The 16,930-nt window shown below is 39.3% G+C and overlaps 1 protein-coding gene across 4 annotated transcripts; it reads left to right on the top strand.

The window, feature by feature from the left end:
* Positions 1-489: 489 nt before the first annotated feature.
* abcc10 (ATP-binding cassette, sub-family C (CFTR/MRP), member 10) lies at positions 490-16,821 on the top strand. Of its 4 annotated transcripts, none has more exons than XM_027169892.2 (23): positions 490-631; positions 836-983; positions 1,890-2,193; positions 2,652-3,939; positions 4,766-4,993; positions 6,504-6,660; positions 7,106-7,254; positions 7,379-7,458; positions 7,688-7,859; positions 8,338-8,436; positions 8,521-8,710; positions 8,894-8,971; positions 9,058-9,234; positions 9,322-9,451; positions 9,544-9,730; positions 10,742-11,085; positions 11,185-11,354; positions 12,897-13,057; positions 13,183-13,436; positions 14,302-14,447; positions 14,553-14,650; positions 14,726-14,838; positions 16,060-16,821. In XM_027169892.2, the coding sequence occupies exons 3-23, from the start codon at positions 2,006-2,008 to the stop codon at positions 16,199-16,201; spliced, it is 4,551 nt and encodes a 1,516-aa protein (XP_027025693.2). In that variant the 5' UTR covers positions 490-631; positions 836-983; positions 1,890-2,005; the 3' UTR covers positions 16,202-16,821. The 4 variants fall into 4 exon arrangements, 3 of the variants coding, with proteins under 3 accessions (XP_027025693.2, XP_047665855.1, XP_047665856.1); XM_047809899.1 differs by having other exon boundaries at positions 836-987; XR_007139913.1 differs by lacking the exons at positions 14,726-14,838; positions 16,060-16,821 and having other exon boundaries at positions 13,183-13,294.
* The last annotated feature ends 109 nt before the right edge of the window (positions 16,822-16,930 follow it).

Genomic DNA, 16,930 nt, shown 5'->3' with positions numbered 1-16,930 from the left:
TCTACCAGCTCCAGTTGAACTCGGCGATACTATAGAGGAGATGTGAACTCCATGTGATCTTTTGCATCGATACAACATTTGTCTGACTGTATATTTATAATCACACCCTCCAGTGTCACCCAGATGAGGATGAGGTTCCCCATTGAGTCTGGTTCCTCTCTAGGTTTCTTCCTTACCATCTAAGGCAGTTTTTCCTCATCATAGTCACCTGAGTCACCTCAGACTTGCTCATTGGGGATAAATACATACACATTTAAATCTATCTGATATTAATCTTGAATTTTGTATTCTATTACTCTTTCTATTATTCTTTATATTAAGCTTTTGTTCTATGTTTATGTTGTGTAAAGCTGCTTTGAGACAATGTCCGTTGTAAAAAGCGCTATACAAATAAACTTGAATTGAGTTGAATTGAATTGAATATTTGGTGCCAAACATTGCTAAATTTACTTTTATTCTTCGCTCAGGACTTTTATTATGAAAGGGTGATGTGTAAATTTTCCCCACTTCCGCATCATACTGGTTATAGAGCTGCTACACTACAACAAAGTAAAATAAATCTAATTTTATGTTTCTTCACATTTAAAGGTTCTTCTGGCAACGCAATGTTAAATCTGTGTGATCATAAACTGTAAGTTTTCCGTTTTGAACGCTTAAACATTATTATTTTTATTATTATTATTATTATTAATTATAATAAACACCACACTAATGCTAAGTAGAAACCTTGTTGAAATTGCATCATATATTTGCTTCAGATTACAGGCTTATCTTCTGTTATATCCCAAATGTATAATTATACTGAAAACGTGTAAACATGTTGTATTGGAATCAGATGCAGTGACTGGGAAGGCTACTGGAGAAAGCTGAACTCACTGTCATGTTGATGAGATGCCCTAATGGGGTGTGACCCCCTTTACTCCACCTCCACCGGTCTGGACTGTTCATACAGGGCAGGTTGGATCCATGGAGTTGTGCTGTTTGTAAGTAAGCAAGTTCTGACACCTACCAGCTGTGTACCTGAGCAGAAATTGAGCACAAATTTTTCCTGTCCAGGTTTGAAGAACAGAATAGAATTATAGAATAGAAATGAACGGGCATGGATGCCTTTATTGTCGCCACATATACATTACAGCACAGTGGAATTCGTTTCTTCACATAACCCAACAGAGGAGGTTGGGGTCAGAGTGCAGGGGCAGCAATGATACAGCACCCCTGGAGCAGGGAGGGGTTGAGGGCCTTGCTCAAGGGCCCAGGAGTGGCAGCTTGGCTGAGCTGGGCCTTGAAACCCAGTGCCTTAACCAGTTGAGACACCACTGCCCACTACCTGTGCTCACTGTAGCTTGTTCTTGGCTGAAAGAAGTAGAACCTGATGTGATATTCTACTGTTGTAGTCCATCTGCCTAAAGGTTTGATGTGACCTCCTATGGTCATTGCGGTTGCATGGTTCTTCCTGTCAACTTAAACAATCTGGCCGTTGTCCTTTGATACTTTGATATATTTCTGCTTTGACAACTTAAGAGACTGTTGTGTGAAATTCCCAGAACTGCAGTTTCTGAAATACTCAAACAAGCCCATCTGACACCAACAATCAAACCATGGTCAAAATGGCAAAGATTCTGATTCTGCTGTTTGGTGTGAACATGAACTGAAGTTCTTGACCTGTAACTGAACCTGTTGTGTTGCTGCCACATAATTGCTTGATTGGATACCTGCATGAATGAAAAATTAATAGGAGTGTTTCATGGACTGATCTTAGTGAGAAAACCACTAGACCGGTACAAAATGCTTTTTTTTGCCATAGTATTGTATTTGGTTTATATCTTCTGTAGTAATACAATGCGTACTAGGAGGAAGTGAAACAGTACTTTTTTTATTGTTTTCTGCAGCATCCGTGTCTGACTGTGACTGTGGAGAACTGTGGAGAGATTCAGACCTCATCATAAAGTCAACCTTGACTCAGACATCATGTCCAGACTGTGATTCAGACTGCTGATTAAGAGCAATGGAGGGACAGTTCAACAGTTCAAGGCCTTCCAGGATCATATCAGAACTGTGTGGCACAGAGGAGGACTGGCCATTTCCTGTGTGGCAGAATGGCACCCTCAGTCCCAGCTTTAACCACATCATCTGTGGATCTCTTGTGCATGCTGTTACTGCAGTGCTCAGTGCATGTTATCTGAGTGTGCCGAGGTAAGATACATACTAGGGGGATTGATTTAGAATATTATTAATGTTTAAAGGCAAGACCTGCGTTACGATTATTAGCTTGTAATTGATTTAGAATGTTTTTAATGTACCATGATTTATTGTGATTGCAATACATCAAATGGTGCATTAACCCCTGCTGTGATATGGGTAAAGGTTTATATTTAATAGTAAATGTTTTTTTTATTTTTTTATTTGTAAATAACTATAGGCAGTAATGACATTCTTATGTCCTTTACACTTTGTGTAATGTTGATAGTTACTGTTCTGATGCACACTGCAATTATGCCTTTCAATATACACTATTTGGCCAAAAGTTTGATGCCACAAAGTTGGAAGCACCCAGTGGAATAGATTTGTATTGTCTTTGTGTGCTGTAGCATTACAATTTTCCGTTATATTTTTACTTCGTATTCTACATGTCCATTATTGCTGTTTTGCAGACTCAGCCCCCCTCTGCCTTCACTGCCTGTTGGCTGGATCTTCAGGTCTGTTGCTGCACTGCTGCTGTTTTTTGTTTTTATAATGGATTTGGGATTGGTGCTTGCTCTTCATGAGAAGGATGTTTACTTGAACACCTTGGCTGATGGATGTGGAGTCATCGCATGGCTGGTCCAGTTTGGGGCTGTTTTGTCCTTGCAAAGATCGGTCAACAGAAGGACTCGGGGTCCACCACTTTTTCTGATCCTGGCACTCCTTTCTGTTCCTAATATAGTGTTTACCCTTATTAATTACGTACAGGATGGTAGTTATAAAAGTAAAGAGCACCCCTTACAGCTCGGAAGGTTCATCTTGTGTGTTACCAGGGCAGCCCTGATCCTTCTGTACATACTGGCCTTTATCTTTCCTTGTTATTTTTCACAAAGAGAATCTCTGCTTATAAACACAGACGATGAAGCTCCTCTTATTGTTCCAGAGCCTGCTAGAGAACAAACAGTCGCAGAGGATGGCAGCAGCTGCCTATCCAGGTTTCTCTACTTGTGGTTGAACGGTCAGCTGAGGCAGGGTCAACATGGAGAGCTGAAGAGCACCTCTGATGTTTTACAACTTCCCCAAAGACTACGGACCAAAGCCGTCACTCAGCGTTTCAGTCAGTGTTGGGAACAATGCCTGAACAACAGCGTGCTCTCAGAAGAATTGAGCCATCATGAGGTGAGACTCTTTAGTGTGCTACACAAGGCTTTTGGCCCACGCTACTACCTCCTTGGTGTGCTGAAGCTAATGGCCAGCCTGCTAGCATTCGCAGGACCGCTACTCCTCAGCTGGCTTGTGGGTTTCATGGAGACTGAGGGGGCTCCACTGAGCAGAGGTGTCTGGTGCGTTGTGGGACTCTTCTCAAGCACTTTCTTAGCAGCATTTCTCCGTAACGTATTTGTTTTTGAAGTGTCAAAAGTGTCCCTGAAGGCTCGGGCCGCAGTAGTGTCCGCTATCTATAGTAAAGCTCTTCGGGTCAGCAGCTCAGCTCTTGCTCGTTTCACTACGGGTGAGGTGGTCAACTACATGAGCACCGACACAGACCGACTGGTAAATTTTTTCAACAGCTTCCATGAAGTTTGGAGTCTTCCTTTCCAGTTCATCCTGGCCCTGTACCTGCTGTACCTGCAGGTTGGCGTTGCTTTTCTAGGAGGGCTTGGTGTGGCTATTCTGTTAGTGCCACTCAATAAGGTGCTGGCAGCCCGCATCCTGGAGAACAATAAACACATGCTGACCCACAAGGACAACAGAGTGAAGGTGAGAATGCATTACTGTGCTTCACTGTATCTGTAGCCTGATGGGTGTTTGTAGTATTTATTTATTTGCATAATATTTTCCTTTTTTATTATTATTATTATTATTATTATTTTTAAATTCAGTTTAATTTTAGTTTTCAACATCGATTGTATATTTTACTGCATTTAAAATGTAAGGAATGTAAAGAAATTCCATAATGCAAAGATAAAATGAAATATCAGACTCCGTCTCTCTCTCTCTCTCTCTCTCTCTCTCTCTCTCTCTCTCTCTCTCTCTCTCTCCCTCTCCCTCCCCCCTTTTTTTCTCTTTCAATTTACTTTTTAGATTAGATTAACATTAACATTTATATTACTCCGGTTTCCTCCCCCAGTCCAAAGACATTCATGGTAGGTTGATTGGCATCTCTGGAAAATTGGCCGTAGTGTGTGAGTGTGTGAGTGAATGAGAGTGTGTGTGTGTGTCCTGCGATGGGTTGGCACTCCGTCCAGGGTGTATCCTGCCTTGATTCCAGGTGACGCCTGAGATAGGTACAGGCTCCCTGTGACCTGAGAATAGTTCAGATAAGCGGTAGAAAATGAATGAATGAATGAATTATTTAATATTAATATGCATTAAGATTAATATGTATCCTAAACAAATCTGGGACACCAATCTTGCAGTAAAACACAAGTTTTTAAACGGTTGTGTCAGATCAATAGAAAGAATTGATCAAATACACAAATCACTGAAACAGCGAAACATGTTAAAGGTGTCAATAGCCAAGTATCCGTTAGCGTCTGAAATAATGCCAGTTGTTTATTTGAGAGCTTTGTTTCCTTTTTTAAAGCTAATGACCGAAGTCCTTTTTGGAATCCGAGTCCTCAAGTTCTATAACTGGGAGCAGCACATCGCACAGAAGATAAATCAGAGTCGTAAAAAAGAGCTGAGTCACCTGAAGACCTTGAAGTATCTAGATGCAGTGTGTGTGTACACCTGGGCAGCTCTCCCTGTAGTCATCTCCATCCTCACCTTCATCACATATGTGCTGCTTGGAAACAGTCTTACTGCAACTAAGGTGAGAAGGACAAAGAGAAGCCAAAGTCAAGTCGCAAAGCTGATTACTTAGTTTATTTTTGATATATAATAAGTCAAGAAGCTTTTTATTGTCATTTCAACCATATATAGCTGTTGCAGTACACAGTGAAATGAGACAGTGTTTCTCCAGGATCATGGTGCTACATAAAACAAAGACAGGGCTAAGGACTTAGTACTGTAAGTAGTCCTAGACACATAAAGTGCAGCTGTGCATCCTGTTGCAAACAGTGCAGGACAAGACAAACAAGACAGACAAGACAGTGCAGACGAAAAGTTACAAGACAATACAAAAAATACAAAAAAAGACAATACACAAAAGACAATAAACAGAAACAGCGCCAACCAGTGTAAATACTGTATGTTCAGACAATATTGCGTGCAGTAATACTAGAATGAACACAGGTGACTCAGGATTTGTGCAAAAACAGCAAACGACTGAAATATTGTACAGCCCGGTATGTGCTGATACTGATGCGCCGGTACTGAGGTACTCGGTAAAGCTGCCTCTCTGTAAGATTCTTTTAGCAAAATATTTGAAAAATCAGTGATGTACATTAAGAGAAGATGTGTAGATGTGTATCCAGTACCAGAAGAGCATTTGAGGACAGTATCAGCCATTATTGAAAAGATACTTACTATTAGATTGGTACACCAGTTGTTGTTGTTTTTAGACATCTAAAAAAGAAAAATCTTTTACAATGTATACACTAATCAGCCATAACATTAAAACTACTAATAGGTGAAGTAAATAACACTGAATAAATAAAATCATTACTATGGTGGGTGGGGTATATTAGGCAGCAGTATAACAGTTATTGGATCTGTTGGAAGCAGGAAAAATGGGTAAGCATAAAAATTTTAATGACGTTGACCAGGGCCAAATTGTGATGGCTAAACGACTGGGTCAGAGCTTCTCTAAAATTCCAGGTCTCGTGGGACGTTCCTGGTATGAAGTGGTTAGTACCTAGCAAAAGTGCTCTAAAGAAGGGACCAGGGATCCCACTACTACTGAAGAGCTACCATAGCACTAATTGCTGAAAGAATATTGGTGAAAGAATAACGAGAGAAAGATATCAGGACAAAAGTGCATCACAGCTTGCTGTGTATGGACTACAGTGTGCACATGAGGCTCAGAACTGGACAATGGCACAATGGAAGAAGGTGGCCTTGACTGAAGAATCATATTTTATTTCACATCATGTGGACAGCCGGGTGCACGTGCGTCACTTAATTGAGGACTTAAGATTATAGCACAAGGTTGCACTATGGGGAAAAGACAAGTGTGAAGATCTGGCAAGGGAAGGCAAGGGAAAAAGCAGTGTGATGATCTGGACAAGGTTTTGGGTTGTACAGGGAGCACAAGTAAGACCTAAACAATAGTATGCTGGTGGTTTTAATGTTATGTTTGATTGTTGTACATCCTAAGCACAATTATTACGCACATGTGAAGCATTATGTCACTGAACTTGCGTACTTGTTTTTGCTTGTAGGTTTTCACTACACTGGCGCTAGTGGGTATGCTCATTCTTCCGCTCAACGCCTTCCCCTGGGTTCTTAATGGAACACTAGAAGCCAAAGTATCTCTGGACCGCATTCAGCTCTTCCTCAGTTTGCATGATCAAGACTTTAGTGCATACTACAGCCAAGGTACTACTGTACAATTATTCCTGTAAAACAAACACGATGTATGTCAACTTCATACACAAATTCCAACAGATACCGTACTGCTGCTTAGAACCAATGATCATCAAATTTCATTCGATTTAATTGTATTTTTAGCAGCTTCATGGAAGCCTGGATGTAGATTTAGATCCCTATTGAACAAGCCATGTTAGAGACGATGGAAAAGACAAACTCGAGAAAGAGTCTCAAAAGGCAACACAGCTGAATATTAAGATTGCAAATCATTGCATTATACAGCTGTAGGAGAGAAAAGGCAAACAGTGTTCAGTGTGTTGAAAGGCGGTTCAGTATGAATATATTGTAAATGAGTGTGGGTTGAGTGAAGCAGGGTCATAAACTGTTTTGAAGTGAATTAGGCAAACTTGTTTATTTTTTAACAGTTCATTTAAATGTTAAATGTTTCATGCAGTATCTCCTGAGGATCCTCTAACTGCCATTCAGTTGACCCAAGCCAGTTTCTCATGGAAGAGACCACATCCAGAGTCTAACTCTGAAGTGGAGGACACATCTTCAACAGGAAGTCTATACCTCCATAATCTCAACTTAACTGTCAAGAAGGTATATGGCACTGTGGAAATGAAAGCACTGATGTGTATAAAAACAAAGAATTATTTTCAGACATCTCTCTGGTGCTCCTGGTAACATTTATTTTATTTAAAATTATTTCTTTTGCAAATTTCAGGGCTCTTTATTTGTTGTGGTTGGCAAAGTTGGCTGTGGGAAAAGCTCGTTATTAGCTGCCATTACTGGAGAGCTGAACAGGTACAGTTGAACAGTGTCGTTTATATTAAAATAATTTTAAAACCTGTCTGGCACCTTTACTGCATGTCACCCAAACTCATATTACAGGCTCAACACGATAAATTCTTTACTATGCTAAAAGCAAAGCAGAAAGTTCTCACCCTCATGCACTGAAACAAATAAATCAATGACACATGTATAAAAAAGAGCTTTATATAAAGACGTATATTTGTTTTATTGACCTCTGTAGATTTGGAGGCGTTCTGCATGTCCAGGGCCGAGAGCAGGGTTTTGGCTTGGTTGCCCAGGAGCCGTGGATCCAGCATGCAACTGTGCGTGACAACATCCTGTTTGGAAAGGACTTTGACAGTGGCTTCTATCAAGCTGTGCTTGAGGCTTGTGCCCTCACTGCAGACCTTAATGTAAGCTCATTTTTGTGTTATACTATACTATATACTATTGCAGTCTCCGTCTCCGCACTGTGTGTGTGGAAATTGGACTGGGGGAGGAAACCGGAGTTCCCGGAGGCATTGTAGGCTGATTGGCATAACTAAATTATCCATATTGTGTGAAAGGTTTTGTGAGTAAGTATGTGCTTGTGCTTTGAGTCCCCTGGGATCAGGACAGTCTTAATGCTATGTACCGCTTATCCTAGTCGGCCTGTCCCAAGGCACTCAGAGCACAAGCTGATGGACACCATAATCAGGTGGCTCACAATTCATGTTGTGAATGGATGTAAAAATGAACCAGAATTAGCCAGTTATTGTGTTGGAAAAGTATATAGAATGAATGGTAATTTTGTTGTGCTTTATATTCAAATAACTTCCCTCTGTGCTGAATATACAGAATCACAAAATGAACCAGACAATACTTTACATTTACATGCTGAACGATGTGCAGATTTTGCCAAATGGGGATCAGACAGAAGTAGGAGAAAATGGAGTGACCCTCAGCGGAGGACAGAAAAGTCGACTCGCTCTAGCACGAGCTGTTTATATGGTAAAAACTTCAAAACAAATCCACAATTATTGTACAAAATACATAGTTGGTTTAAACTAGAAAACTTGTTGCGTTCTGCGATAGGACAAGGACATTTATTTGTTGGACGATCCTTTAGCAGCGGTCGATGCTGATGTGGCTCATCATCTTATGGAGAAATGCATTCTGGGAATTCTTAGGAACAAAACCAGAATCCTTTGCACTCACAGAATAGAGTTTGTGGAGAAAGCAGATATGGTGATGCTGATGGACGGTGGGATGGTTGTAAAAACAGGTAGCATCCACAACCAATATTATTCATTTCATAATCATGTACAGTATCTAGAGATGCATATGTCATTCTAGTTGTATTTGAATATGTATATCATGTACAAATATGTTGCCTGAGCCTAGAAAAAGACAAAGATTTTTCAAACGTTGGCTCAGGTTTCTTGTTGGTCTGGTTTGCTTTGTAAAGGAACACCACAGGAGGTCTTATCTCTGGTTAAAGATGTACCTATAGGTAGCAAGAATGAGAGCAAACAAAATGAAGAAGGTAATTATTGTATTTTATTACCGGTTACTCATATTAATCCTGTGTCAGACCTGAGATTTTCATTTGCTAATAATTGTGCTTTAAAGGTGCTGACCAAGAAGAAGAGCTGACCAGCGAGCCAGACTCAGAGGAGGTGCTACACACCATAGGGGAGGAACAGAAGCAGATGGGTGGGCTTGCCTGGACAGTCTATAAGTCCTACTGGAAAGCGGTGGGTCGGTGTATGGCTGTGTCTGTTCTTTTGTCCCTGCTCCTCATGCAAGGTATGAATGATTGAAAACAGCATTTTAGCTCATACTTAGACTGTAGTTACCCCTGTAATTAATACCTATGCATTACCTCTACCACAGGCTCTAAGAATGTGTCTGATTGGTGGCTGTCTTACTGGATCTCCAACTTAAAAGCCAATGGCTCTGAACTGGTGTCTCTGGCAGCAAGTCCTGTCTCCTCTCTAGTGCTTTTCTCTGCAGACACACTTTTGTAAGTCAAGAGAAAAACAAAAATTATGGAGAATTATGGTGTATTTTGTAAAGCATTTACTATTTCATTGAAACATATTCATTTCATTTAAGGTATCACTTCCCAGTCAGAGACTCATTTGGCAATATGAGCTCAGAGCTGAAGTTTTACATGACTGTGTATGGTTCTCTAGCTGTAGCCAATACACTCTTTACCGCTGCTCGTGCCTTTCTTTTTGCTTATGGAGCAATTCACGCTGCTACTGTCATCCATAGAAGACTACTGGATAGTGTGCTTAAGGTAATCTGTAAAATATTTCTTTATTTATATATATATATTTTAGAATATTAAACCATTATGCTATTCAGCTTTATCTTTGATTACTGTAAGATTAAGCGAAGATGTATTATAGTTATTATTATATGTCACTGAGCAAAATAAAATATGTGGACAAATTCAAGTAGGCAAAAGGAATTAATTAGCATAAACTAAAAAGATCCTGACAAGATTTTTCATAACATTCTTGAATGTTCATAAACTTCACTGCTAACGCTAGCTAGCAACCTGGTACAATGTTTGTCAGTCATATTCATAAGTGTTCATGATATTCACAGCTAACATTAGCTAGCTAACTATATGAGCTAACCTGCCAAAATCTGGACAGGAATAAAAAGTCGTTCATAAATGTTTAAAATATTCACATTGTCTAGCTTAATAACATTGGCAAATCTGACAGGATTTCTTAGAGGAGTTTTCAGTTGTATTAAAAATTCTTTATAATTTTGATGCCTGAAACTGGCCGCTTAGCTATATAAAAATCCTGATAGTTTTTCTTTTTTCTTTTTTACTTATTATTTCAGAAAATCTCTGGGATTGTAATCATAAATCTATGACTACTCAATGTTTGAAAAATTGTCTAGAGCAGCGGTGTCCAATCTTATCCACAAAGGGCTGGTGTGGGTGCAGGTTTTCATTCCAACCAAGCAGAAGCCACACCTGATTCCACCTGTTTAATCAGTTGTTCTTGGCTTTTAGTAGACTCTGATGTAGCTTCTGCTTGGTTGGAATGAAAACCTGCACCCACACCGGCCCTTTCCGGATAAGATTGGACACCGCTGGTCTAGAGTATATGGACTTAGACGCACTTACCTGTGCTACTTAAAGAGAGACAGGTGTATGAATTGTGATATATTTTGCAATTATTCATGAAGAAACTATTAGAATTGAAAGGAATTCATTGCAGTTCCTGAATGATTTTATTTCCATATCTCTCATTCAGCTAATATTTCCATATTTCGTTCTTAATTCCAGGCGACGGTGACGTTCTTTGACACTACTCCTCTGGGTCGTGTCCTAAATCGCTTCTCCTCAGACATCTATAGCATAGACGACTCGCTACCGTTCGTCCTCAACATCCTTCTAGCTAATGCTTTTGGCTTGTTGGGCATGCTGGTGGTGATGAGCTATGGTCTCCCCTGGGTGCTGCTCCCGTTAATTCCACTAGGGGTGCTATACTACCAAACTCAGAAGTTTTATCGACACTCCTCCCGTGAACTCAAACGCTTGTGCAGCCTCACTCTTTCTCCAGTCTATTCACACTTTTCCGAGACTCTCAGTGGCCTGGTAACAGTTCGGGCCAGCGGACACACTGCCAGGTATAGAGTCTGTCCGAGCCATGTCTCTCAATTCAGCCTCTTTGTTTGCTCTTGAAGTCTTCCAGTAAACATCATTTCTTAATCTTTTTAAATGTGCAGGTTTGAGGAGGAGAATGAGAGGCGGTTGGATCAGAACCAGCGCTGTGTGTTCATCAGTAACGCTGCCATGCAGTGGCTGGACATTCGGCTGCAGATGATCGGCGTCACTATAGTGACTGGAATTAGTATAATTGCTGTGATCCAGCACCAGATCAGATCAGTTGATCCTGGTTGGTCCTCAGCTTTCCTCACTCTCAATATATATTCACAACATTTATAATTGTTCATAAACTTTACTGCTAGCAGCAGACAGCTGGCCAATCTGTAATGTAAGTCATATAAATAAAAAGTTTAGCATCAAGTTTAATTAGCCAGCTGGCTATTTGAGATACTCAGACAAGATTTCTGACAGTATTTAAAGGTCATATATTATATTATATTATATTGTCATAAATGTTCATAGGTTTTCACTACTAATACTAGATAGATGCCTAACATGAGCCTATATTTAATGTTCTTTGACCAAACCATGCCTACACACTACACCAATCTGTACTATTCAGTGAAACCATGCCCTTCTGTCTGACCCTGACATAAATATTTGGATAATTGGAGCAAAGCATGTGACGGTGATATGTATCGATGGGCAGTGCTTAATACACATGAGGTACCGAAACACCAAGGATAAGATGATCCTGCAAATAGACAGGGAGTGTACAAGGTCACATGACTGACACAGCAGCGTTAAATGGTGTCATAGAAATAGTGCTAATTATAGTGATGCCATGGGGAGATTGGTAGAGACTTAAGTCTTGCATTATGTCCTTTAGAAAACACAAAAAGAATATAACAATGCAAGAAAAAAAAAGTGCCAATGAATAAACATTCTTAGCTTGCATAATCATCCAAATGACTCCATGATACTGTCATGTCATTTATAGTCTCCTCCCAGCATGTCACAATTTTCTCTGCTCATCTGTGGTTGTTCCTCATCGTTAAGTAGGTCCCATTACTTCTGCTTACTTTTTTCATGAAATGATAAGATTAACTTACTCTTTTCCCCCGATGTCCTTAATATGAGCACGTCTGATATTTCTAATGACCAATTAGTCTTCATGAAAATAAAGCCATTATATTTTAGAAGGAATCATTGAAAATGGTGGAGATTTTTCTTATCTATATTCATATTTGAGAGGATATTGTTCCTGTATGATCCGTCACGTGGTACAAGGTCCCTGGGATGTGGTAGCGTAGTGATTAAGGTGTTGCGCCACTGCTAGAAAGGTTGTGAGTTTAAATTAAAGTGTCACTATGCTACCATTGCTGGTCCCCTGAGTTAAAGCTCAATTTCTCAGTTGTATTAAATGAGATAAAAATCTGGATAAGGGCGTCTGCCAAATGCTGTAAATATACAATAACCGCTTCTGATGGGGCCAAATTTGAAGCATCATAAGCCTCATCAGTTTGTAATTAACCTTACATTTAATGTGTACTGTTGTGAACTGTCAGAAATTAGAACGTTCTCTGAGCTGAACTCTTCCTTGATGGACAAAAGCATGATTTATTCAGGTTAAGTTTGTCTACAGGAAATTATTGATACATTATATGAGGCTTTTGGAAATATATACATTTCTACATGTAGACATTTAAAGTACAATCTGTACACAAGTCTAAAATCGTTAATGTTTCCAGAATCTCAAACTGACGCCATACTGCTGGTGTTTGGGTTAATACTTAATGCTGAAGCTGCTGTGTTGTTTTTTTGGGACTAGGTTTGGTGGGTCTGGCTCTGTCCTATGCTCTATCCATCACTAACCTGCTGTCAGGACTGATCTTCAGCTACACGCAGACTGAGATGCAGCTCGTTAGTGTGGAACGTACGGAGGAGTATTCCACCTGCATCCCCCTGGAACCACAACAGGACAAAGCCACGGTGAGAGAAACACTCATTCTCAAATCCATATGGAATAAGAAGAAATTGTGTTATACTTATGTATATTTAATTTAATCGTTTGAACAAATCAAATTTTTTTAACTAGAGCTTAAATTTATAAACAGGTTCCAGCTTCCTGGCCAGAACGCGGTCGAGTAGAGTTTAATGCAGCGGTTTTGGCGTATCGGCCCGGGTTGCCAAACGCTCTGGATGGTGTCAGCTTTAGCGTGATGCCAGGTGAGAGGGTGGGAATCGTTGGACGCACTGGTTCAGGGAAGTCTACTCTGTTCCTGGCTCTGTTTCGTATGGTGGAACTGAAGCAGGGAAGTATATTTCTGGATGGGGAAGACATCAGTCAAGTTGGACTCTCTCAGCTTAGGTGAGCCGTATGTGTGATGGCACTTTAGGGCTTTTCAGACGGCACTTAATCAAAATGTTCATTAACCCCAAGCAGAGAAACATTTTACACTTGTTATTTAGATGCAGGGTATTTTTTTTTGCCACAGCGGGATTGTGCAACACTGCTCTGGAGCAGGATTCGCATGACTTTTGCCGTGTTAACCCTGTTTTTTGGTGCCAGAGGTGTACAGTGGGAAATGCTGCAGTGTTATAATGTTACAACTAGATGCTTAGCAAATCTGAAACTGAACAGCATGTGCTTCATATCAGCATGTGCTTTGTACAGTCACAGAAATCTTGTTTGTTGTTTAAACAGTTTTTCTAAAAATTAGGAAAATTAGCACTGATGTGTATTAAAGGAAAAAAGGTGTAACACACCAATGTGTGTTAAAGGAAAAAAATGTCATGTCAAAGGGTGACGGAAGATGTGTCAGTTGGAGCAAACCATTTTATTTTTGCAGTTATGGTCAGAGAAGTCTGTTCAGGACAATTTAGAAGTCAAGAAAATAGAAATAATTTAGAAATAATTCAGTATTTTAGGAACTGACGTCCTTTTTAGACACAATTTTTAAAGATATATTCAGAATACTCAGAAGTGTTCGATTGACTCAGGGTTAACATGGTGTTCTAGATTAATACCATGACTTAGCTAAACACAGTTAGTGCTATACATAACACTATACACTAGTATAATAACACAAGACGGTCCTGTTATTTATTACTGACTATAAAATTTAACTTAAGTGCCATTTCTACAAAAAACAGTGTTCATAAAGAAAACCTTTGCGAGTAATTCTTTTATTCCACTGTATATAACTCACGTCAAGTTGTGATGTCTTTTGTAGGACCAAGCTGGCCATCATCCCCCAGGATCCCTTTATATTCTCTAGCTCAGTGAGGGAGAACCTCGACCCCTGCGGGCAACACCTAGAACATCAGCTACTAGACGCTTTGGAGCAATGCCACCTAGGAGATGTAGTTCGAAGGATAGGTATGTGTCAAGGAGTGCATCATATTTATCTATAGTAAATTATGTGCATTATAAGAGTGCACAGAAAATATTATTCTTGTCTTATTTTTCCCTCCGGTTTGTCAGGAGGCTTGGATGCTGCAGTCGGAGAGAGAGGAAGGTGTTTCTCAGTTGGTCAGCGGCAGCTTCTGTGTCTTGCTCGTGCTCTTCTGACTGAAGCTAATGTACGTGCAGATTCAGATGGTTGTGACGCACGGGACGTCTGAACTCGTTTTAACATTTTGTTGCATTCTTTGTAGGTTTTATGTATCGATGAAGCTACAGCCAGCGTAGATCACAAGACTGACATGCTGCTACAGAAAAGCATCCGAGAAAAATTTAAGCACAAGACGGTTCTTACTATCGCACATAGGTAAGCGGCATATTATTGCACATAATATGACATATACGTATACAGTATGTATGATCTCCAAAATGTTCATTCGGAGGCTTAGTTAAAACTATAAAAATGAATAGAGTTAAATATAGAACCGGGTACAAAAAATTGATTATAAAGTGAAAAGTAAAAAAAAACCAAAACAACACTTTTGAGTATGTCATAGTTTCAAACAGTCAATAAAAGGAATTTAAAATAATAATAATAATAATATAGATTATTTCTGCATTGTTTAGTCACATTCTTTCTTTTTTACACCATTGTCTTTATAGTTCAGTCATTTCCCACTTCCTTCCAAATAGATAGCTCGACATCTCCCAGTAAGGTAGGGTGAGGACTAGCATGCATCTCGTCCCAGACACATGAAGACAGGCACTGGATGTTTTACAAACTGCTGCTTGAAGACAAAAGTAATGTCTTGGAGTTTTGGCAAATCGATGGCTGTTGGCATCGTTTGGATTCAAACTAAAATTCTCAATTTTTTTGGATGAAGGCTTTTCTGCTGCGACACATAGGAGCTCAAACAAATTTACCTGTTTCTTATAATCCTCAACTGATAATCACAGAGGCGTGTCCAAAACTTTCCACGTCTTAGCTCTTGGATTTGAAATGTTAAAAATAAAATGTAAAAGCGACAGTAAATTACTGTATAAGTGGGGATTAACACAGAGCTTTATTTGATTGAATGTACTGACTGTTTGAAACTTTGCATTGAAATTAGTTTTTAATTGGACTTAATCTGTAATAAGCAATTATTTGTTCCAACTTAAAGGCTTGTTGAGGACTACATAGTGAGGTTGGTTGTTACAGGAAGTGGAAGTTCCTAGTTCAGATCGATGTTTCTCGGTAAACTTATATCTGATAGAACTAGAATTTCGGGTACTGCGTCATCCACTTTTGTGATGTAAGTGGATTTCTAGTGATGACCGGATTACTTCAAAAACATGGCCACTGTCATTTAATCAGCTTTCATTTAATAAATAAAAAAATTCTCACAGTTTGTGCTGTGGTACAATCACAAAAATTAAGTGTGTGTTTATCTGTGGTTTCTTTATGGGCAACAACTGGGAATCTGTCTCTATTTACAAAGGGTATTTTGGGGGATCCACACATGCGGAGATGTTTATTCGTTAAAGATAACTTGAATTACACGTTTGTTGTTGTCCTCACGCTTGTGCTCTTTCTGTCATCCAACAGACTCAATACTATCATGGACTCGGACAGAGTTCTGGTGATGCATGCTGGGAAAGTGGTGGAGTTTGACAGCCCATCTGCCCTGTGCAACAAAGAGACTCAGTTTTTCAGAAACTTCTACAAGGAAGAGACAACGAATGACTGATTTCTAGCTAAATAATGTCAATTTTAAACGAGCTTAAATTATAGCACAGATCTGGATCAGTTGTTCAGTGTTTTACAGACTTTGTATCAGTTTGCTAAAAACTCAAACGGACGTGAAGATATTTTACACTGTATTTACGTGATTACACTTGTTTTTGACATTTGACATTAGTGTCTTGATTGAGTAATCTGTTACCCAGTATTTATAAGAAATTGGCTGTTTTTTACTCTCATCAAACATTTAAAAATCGTCTATATAACTTATATCGAAGATAAGACATTTATACACTGAGGTTCAGAATTTTGTATTAAATAAATACAAATATTTTACACCAAACGAATTGAAAACGTTTTGTCGTCCTTAGCCTATTCTTAAAGACTGCTTACTTTACTTTACACCTCAGGCTTTAAGTCAGAATTGTTTAGAAGGAACCTTTTACCATTAATGTGCCATTAACACACTAGTTGTTTTTTTTTGTTTTTTTTAGCTATAAGGACATTTTTAAAGGAAAGTCACTCAATGTTTTTGGGGTGTTTTTGTCAAAGCAGGCATCTAATTTCTGTTGTATGAAAAAATCTATTTTCATTTTTATAAAATAAAGTGTTTCCCTGGTTTAATAATGAAGTCTAAGCTTCTTAATAGTCCAATATTTGTGTTATGTGTTGTCAACACAGATACACAGATTCATCTGCATACCAGAAGGTGTGTTCCATCCACTCAGATCATGTG

This window comes from Tachysurus fulvidraco, chromosome 2 (assembly GCF_022655615.1).
Source record: "Tachysurus fulvidraco isolate hzauxx_2018 chromosome 2, HZAU_PFXX_2.0, whole genome shotgun sequence".
Lineage (NCBI taxonomy): Eukaryota > Metazoa > Chordata > Actinopteri > Siluriformes > Bagridae > Tachysurus > Tachysurus fulvidraco.
This window is presented reverse-complemented; position numbering and strand designations above follow the sequence as displayed.

Bases quoted from the DNA above. Each gene is read 5' to 3' on its own strand.
- abcc10 (XM_027169892.2), top strand. From the start codon at position 2,006: ATGGAGGGACAGTTCAACAGTTCAAGGCCTTCCAGGATCATATCAGAA. The intron at 2,194-2,651 runs GTAAGATACATA...GCTGTTTTGCAG, and splicing joins TGTTATCTGAGTGTGCCGAG to ACTCAGCCCCCCTCTGCCTT. The intron at 14,651-14,725 runs GTACGTGCAGAT...CATTCTTTGTAG, and splicing joins CTCTTCTGACTGAAGCTAAT to GTTTTATGTATCGATGAAGC.